Source organism: Dermacentor silvarum, chromosome 1 (assembly GCF_013339745.2).
Source record: "Dermacentor silvarum isolate Dsil-2018 chromosome 1, BIME_Dsil_1.4, whole genome shotgun sequence".
NCBI classification, from domain to species: domain Eukaryota; kingdom Metazoa; phylum Arthropoda; class Arachnida; order Ixodida; family Ixodidae; genus Dermacentor; species Dermacentor silvarum.
This window is the reverse complement of record NC_051154.1, coordinates 75734547-75741038: the sequence shown is the minus strand read 5'-3', so window position 1 is coordinate 75741038 and position 6492 is coordinate 75734547. Positions and strand designations below refer to the sequence as shown.

The 6492-nt window shown below is 44.8% G+C and overlaps 1 protein-coding gene across 1 annotated transcript; it reads left to right on the top strand.

Annotated features, from left to right (window-relative positions):
• The first annotated feature begins 1050 nt into the window (after window positions 1-1050).
• Window positions 1051-4066, top strand: LOC119466428 (coatomer subunit beta'). The gene has a single exon (XM_037726945.2). It carries the CDS (start codon window positions 1178-1180, stop codon window positions 3956-3958), a length of 2781 nt encoding a protein of 926 aa, XP_037582873.1. The 5' UTR covers window positions 1051-1177; the 3' UTR covers window positions 3959-4066.
• Window positions 4067-6492: the final 2426 nt, after the last annotated feature.

Here is a 6492-nt window from a genome sequence, read left to right as displayed (position 1 = left end):
AGTGAAAGAGGAGCCCGCTGCATACCAGTGCCACGGCAGCTGCCAGTTCATACACGTTACGGCGTTTGCATTAAGCCCGGCCCACATTCAGCGTTTTCACCGGCGTCTCCTGCCGTTGCGTCTCTCGGCGTAGTTGCATCAACGGCGCCAGAGAGGTAACCCAGCCACATAAGACGCACGCAAACAGCGCCAGTCCAGCGTCGCACAATGTGACCAGACAGATTTAACCAGAAGCAGTGTGCAGTGTCATTCAAGTGCACTATGAGAAATATATATATATATATATATATATATATATATATATATATATATATATATATATTGCAGGTGACATTAGCTCAATACTGAATATGCACGAAATACCGCTAGGGGAGGGAAGCACACGTTAAATAAAACATCCTATGAGGACAGAACACATGAACAGCATGCATGTTTAGGACAAATGAAACACTCAATAGGAAAGAAAGATCAAGAAGGAAATTTTCTACGATAACTATAATGGCAATGCACTTCTTTTAAACTATGGAACAGGCCGTATTAGCACATCAGCGACGGAAATGTCTGTGTCATGTAAAGCAGAAAGATGTAATGTTGGCTTTCGCCAGGTAAAACTAGCCGGTTTTCAGCGTGTTGCATTTCGAAACCACAGCTGCGGGCTCCATGCTTTAGCAGTGGCCAGTGGTCTACTGCTGCGGCGCCACGTTCCCAAACATCGAGAACACATTTTAACTGCCAAGGAATTCGCCCTGCTGCTACTTTGCTTTTTCATCACATGCGTTGAAGGAAAGTTGACCTGGTCCTAACGTACCCCCACAAACTGTGACCACCTACTTGGTAAATAGCGTTTTCTAAGTTTCGTTTCCGGTGTTGGATGTTGGTAGCATTAAAAAATAGAAAATATTAGTTCAGAAAACACGCTCATCTGGAAAATAATTACACTTGTACTTCAAGATTTTAAAAACTGAAATGAGAAAAAACATGCACTTTACTATACTAGCAGCGTCATCTATATACACAAACATTGTTTAAGAAAAGATGGTGTTGGTAAAGTCTAAGCCACATCAGGCAGCCGCCGAAACAGCTTGCGGTGTGGACGCCGTCTTGCCACGTAACACCGAAGGGAGTAGACGTATGGTTTTTGACGTTTCTATGTTGTTTGTCTAAAGCCGCGTCGAAGATGCCTCTAAAGTTAGACGTCAAGAGAAAGCTTTTGGCTAGGTCTGATCGCGTCAAATGCGTCGACCTGCACCCAACCGAGCCATGGATGCTGGCAAGTCTCTACAACGGCAATGTTCATGTCTGGAACTGTGAAAGCCAGCAGCTTGTCAAGACATTTGAAGTCTGTGACCTACCAGTTAGAGCTGCGAAGTTTGTACCTCGAAAGAATTGGGTCATCACTGGTTCTGATGATATGCAAGTCCGAGTGTTCAACTACAACACATTGGAAAGGGTGCACATGTTCGAGGCTCATTCCGACTACATCCGCTCCATCGTCGTCCACCCAACCCAGCCGTTCATTCTGACGTCCAGTGACGACATGCTAATTAAGCTTTGGAACTGGGAAAAGCAATGGGCATGCACGCAGGTGTTCGAAGGTCACACCCATTACGTCATGCAAATTGTCATCAACCCGAAGGATAACAACACGTTTGCGAGCGCATCTTTGGACCGAACAGTCAAAGTGTGGCAACTCGGTTCTGTGACGCCGAACTTCACCCTAGAGGGGCACGAAAAAGGGGTCAACTGCGTTGACTACTACCACGGAGGCGACAAGCCGTACCTCATCTCTGGGGCAGACGACCGCCTTGTCAAGATCTGGGACTACCAGAACAAGACATGCGTTCAGACCCTGGAGGGCCACGCACAGAACATCACTGCTGTCTGCTTTCACCCTGAACTTCCCATCATCATGTCCGGCTCTGAAGATGGCACAGTGCGCATTTGGCATGCTAACACCTACCGGCTCGAGAGCACACTCAACTACGGGTTAGAACGAGTCTGGACAATCTGCTCTCTTCAAGGCTCGAACAACATGGCACTGGGTTACGACGAAGGAAGCATCATTATCAAGCTGGGGCGGGAAGAGCCGGCCATGTCCATGGACAATTCTGGCAAGATAATTTGGGCGAAACACTCAGAGATTCAGCAGGCTAATCTTAAGGCGATGACAGACACAGAAATCAAGGATGGAGAACGACTACCCTTGCAAGTCAAGGACATGGGCAGCTGTGAGATTTACCCACAGACCATCTCTCACAACCCAAATGGACGTTTTGTTGTTGTGTGTGGTGATGGTGAATACATCATCTACACAGCTATGGCACTGCGCAACAAGAGTTTTGGATCGGCACAGGAGTTTGTCTGGGCGCTAGACTCTTCTGAATATGCTGTGAGAGAGAATGGGTCCACTGTCAAAATTTTCAAGAACTTCAAGGAACGCAAGGCCTTCAAGCCAGAGTTTGGTGCAGAGGGCATTTTTGGTGGCTTTATGTTGGGTGTCAGATCAGTAAGTGGACTTGCATTCTATGACTGGGAGTCATTAGAACTTGTTCGTCGCATTGACATTCAACCAAAACACGTGTACTGGTCTGAGAACGGTGAACTTGTGAGTATTGCCACTGAAGATTCCTTCTACATTTTAAAGTATGACCAGGATGCTGTTGCCAAGGCTCATGAAGCAAAGGAGGGTGTAACAGAAGATGGCATTGAAGAAGCCTTTGATGTTCTTGGTGAAGTACAAGAATCTGTGAAGACAGGCCTATGGGTAGGTGACTGCTTCATCTACACAAACAGCGTAAACAGGCTGAACTATTATGTAGGTGGGGAAATAGTCACTATAGCTCACCTAGACCGCACAATGTATGTACTTGGTTACATCTCAAAGGAAAGTCGCCTTTTCTTGGGTGACAAGGAGCTCAATGTAGTCTCCTACTCTCTGTTGTTGTCTGTCCTTGAGTACCAAACAGCAGTCATGCGTCGAGATTTTGAAACTGCTGACAAAGTCCTTCCCACAATTCCAAAAGAACAAAGGACTCGGGTAGCTCATTTTCTGGAAAAACAAGGCTTCAAGGCACAGGCACTGGCAGTTTCCACAGACCCAGAGCACAGATTTGAGCTGTGCTTGCAGCTTGGTGATACTAAGACTGCTCACCAGCTAGCAGTAGAGGCTCAAAGTGAGCAAAAGTGGAAGCAGCTTGCTGAACTGGCCCTTGCACATGGTGACTTTGCTCTTGCCCAAGAATGCTTGCACAATGCCATGGATTTTGCTGGTCTGCTTCTATTAGCTACGTCCGCAAGCAATGCAGACATGATTTCAAAGCTAGCCACCAGTGCCGAGGCAGTTGGCAAGAACAATGTTGCATTTCTTGCTAAGTTCTTATTGGGTGATGCAGAAAAAGCATTTGAGGTTCTCCTAGCCACAAAGCGGTATCCAGAGGCTGCCTTCTTTGCAAAATGCTATGTGCCTAGCCAGACATCACGTGCTGTGAAACTATGGAAAGAGGAGCTTGCCAAGGTCAGTGAGAAGTCTGCTCAGGCTCTGGCAGATCCCGAGGACTATGAGAATCTTTTCCCAGGGCTTCAAGATTCCATCAAGGCTGAGGAGTTTCTAAAGCAGCAGCACCTTGCAGGGAGAAAGCCTGCCACTGAATTTCCAAATATAGTGCCTCATCAAGACCGCAATCCTGTGGAAGAGATGAAAGCAGCTGAAATGGCTGGTACCTTTGTGTACACTGCGCATGCTGCTGGAGAGGCTTGTCCAGTGCAGCCTACGGTGTGCCCTGGAAAACTTCCACAGGGAAGTGCTTCTGCCAAGGCGGAAGCCTCACCAAGTGTCGAGAATGAGGAATATGTGGACTTAGACCAACTGGAACAAGAGCTGGAACGCGACATTGAGAACTTGGCACTTGATGAAAATGTAGATTATAAACTGCAGGAAGACCTCCTCAGTGATGACTGAGCACCGCCATACGCATAACTCGGCTCCTTCTGTCCTGTGTTTGTATTAACCTCTTGGCATGGTCATGTAAATTTACAAGTGCTATTTCAATAAATGTACTGACAATGATCATGTATTCTTAATGGAATAGTGCATGTATTTTGCAGGCAGTGAACCTGCTAAATGCCTGCACTGCTCCAAACTATGCAGCAGTTTACACAATGTTTTTCAATGCTGTATGTTCTGAAACTATGCAGGGCTGCATGTGTGCTGGAGAATTTTACAGACCAGTTGCTTCATTTGTGCCTTGCTATCCATTTGTTTAGTGTTAATGCTTGAGGCTATATATTTTCTTTCTCAAAAGTGTTCCAATTAAACAATTGCATTCAGGTTTTTCACCTAATGCACCTACCTATAGGTGCAGGCATTGTCATTTCTGCAAGGTTCCTTAAAGCAGCTAAGGCAAGAGCTCAAGTTGCATGGGGCATAGAAAACTTCGAAGCTTGCTGTATGTTATTGCCACCCACAGCACTAGCATAGTGGCCATGGTGTGTTTGCTACTGATCACAAGGTTCAATTTCTAACTTTCAGTGGCTGCATTTTGGTGGGGGTGGAATGATGCTTTGGGGGGGGGGGGGGGGGGGGTGCACATTTAAATAACCCCAGGTGGCTGAAATTGATCTGGAGTGCCTTGCCATGGCACCCTATAGCAAGAGAGTGACTTTGGGATGTGAAATCCGACAATTTTTTTTTTACATTATCACTGAGAAAGCAACCATCACCCGCCATGGTTGCTTAGTGGCTATGGTGTCTGGCTGCTAAGCATGTGGTTGCGTGATCGAATCCAGGCCACGGCGGCCGCATTTCGATAAGGGCTAAATGCGAAAACACCCGTGTACTTAGATTTAGGTGCACATTACAAAGATCCCATGTGGTCCAAATTATTCCCGAGTCCCCCATTACGGCGTGACCCATAATCAGTTTGTGGTTTTGGCATGTAAAACCCCATAATCTAAAGCAACCATCACTAACTCCGGACTGTCCTCACTACATTTTGCATTCTAGTATTGGTATTTGTATAAGGGGTTTCAAGCAAGAGGAGCACAGCACAGGAGACGCACACAGCTAGCACAAAATGCGTGGCACAGACTTGGGCAAGGGCTGTTCTAAAACTGAGATGGAATACTGGCCTCTTCAGATGCTCCTCTTTGTAGACAAGTGCATGGAGAACTCCGTAACAGGCATCACATAAGCACACATATATGATACATAAACGTGTCTGTGCAAGAGTCTGGTATAGCTCCACTACAGCTATGTGTTGTCAACATTGCTTTTTTTGTAAAGATTGCAATGCTAAAGATTAAGCAAGTTGGTAGTGCAATGCGAAAGATGAATTGCTGCTTTCGTAATTGTTAGCAGTGTGCACTAAAGCCTATCAACTTACCTAAATTGCAGAATATTGTAACAAAAAGGCTGCTTGGAATTTACTTATGGTGAAAAAAAAAAAAAAAAATGTTGATGCAGACAAATTTGGAACATGACTTCTTGTGAACAAAGGCAGCGTCTCCATGAAAATTTTTACCCCCATCACCACTAAAACGTTTATGCAATATATTTTCTTCTTTAACATTTCTGTAAAATATATGTTTTTGTTGCTGCTATATTTTGATACTTGTTTTTGAATTTGGCCAATGTTTTTGTGAATCTTCCTAAAAAGTTTTTACATAAATAAAATTCAACTTCGAACAAACACTACAGTTGGTAAGAAGTTAAGAATGCAGAAAAGGGTCCTCCCAAAAAGGCACGATCCATCGGCCCTCCTGTCTTCACATTTAGGAATGGTTCCCTTACAGAGGGGATGTTACAAGTACGGACAGGAGGTGACCCAGTAGTTCAGCAAGAAGTATGCTGTAGTCTCCCACCACACGCACAAGCAGCTTTAACTGATAAGTGTGGGGACGAGGACCAATCGTAGCACAAAAATGTTTTTTTTTTTTACTAGGGGATTTCCCCGACCTCCTCAACAACGCAGTCAAGTGCCGATTCTATGAAATTTAAAATTTGCCGAAGTGCTTTCTGTTCCCCCGACATATTTATAGACTAATCCACTGAAAACGTCTAAGCAACCTGTCACAGGAAACCTGTTGCCTTCATAATACCTCAAAATGTATTCACATATTGCAACAGTAAGCACATTACTATGCCGGTTTGAGGAAGCAGTTCTAACAAAACTTTCTGTTGCACTGCCTTAGCAATTTTAGATTATTGTCGGCACTACCACATGGCACCAGCTGCTCTGTCACAGCCAAATTGAAATGTGTAAGGTCTTCTGTGCAGATGAAACCATCCATTGCAGTTTTGGCACTGCTAACTCAGCATCGGCTCTACTAGATGGCACGAGCTGCTCCAAAGCAGCCGAGTTAAAATGAGTTGTGAACTTGCCGTCTACAATATGCCCGTTACTGACAAAATACATGCAGACAAAATATACATCCTTCCTCACTTTTTTATAGATCATATGCTATTTGCATTATTTCTAAATATTTTATTTAATG

Excerpts from the sequence above, each read along its gene's own strand:
- LOC119466428 (XM_037726945.2), top strand. The coding sequence starts at position 1,178 with ATGCCTCTAAAGTTAGACGTCAAGAGAAAGCTTTTGGCTAGGTCTGAT.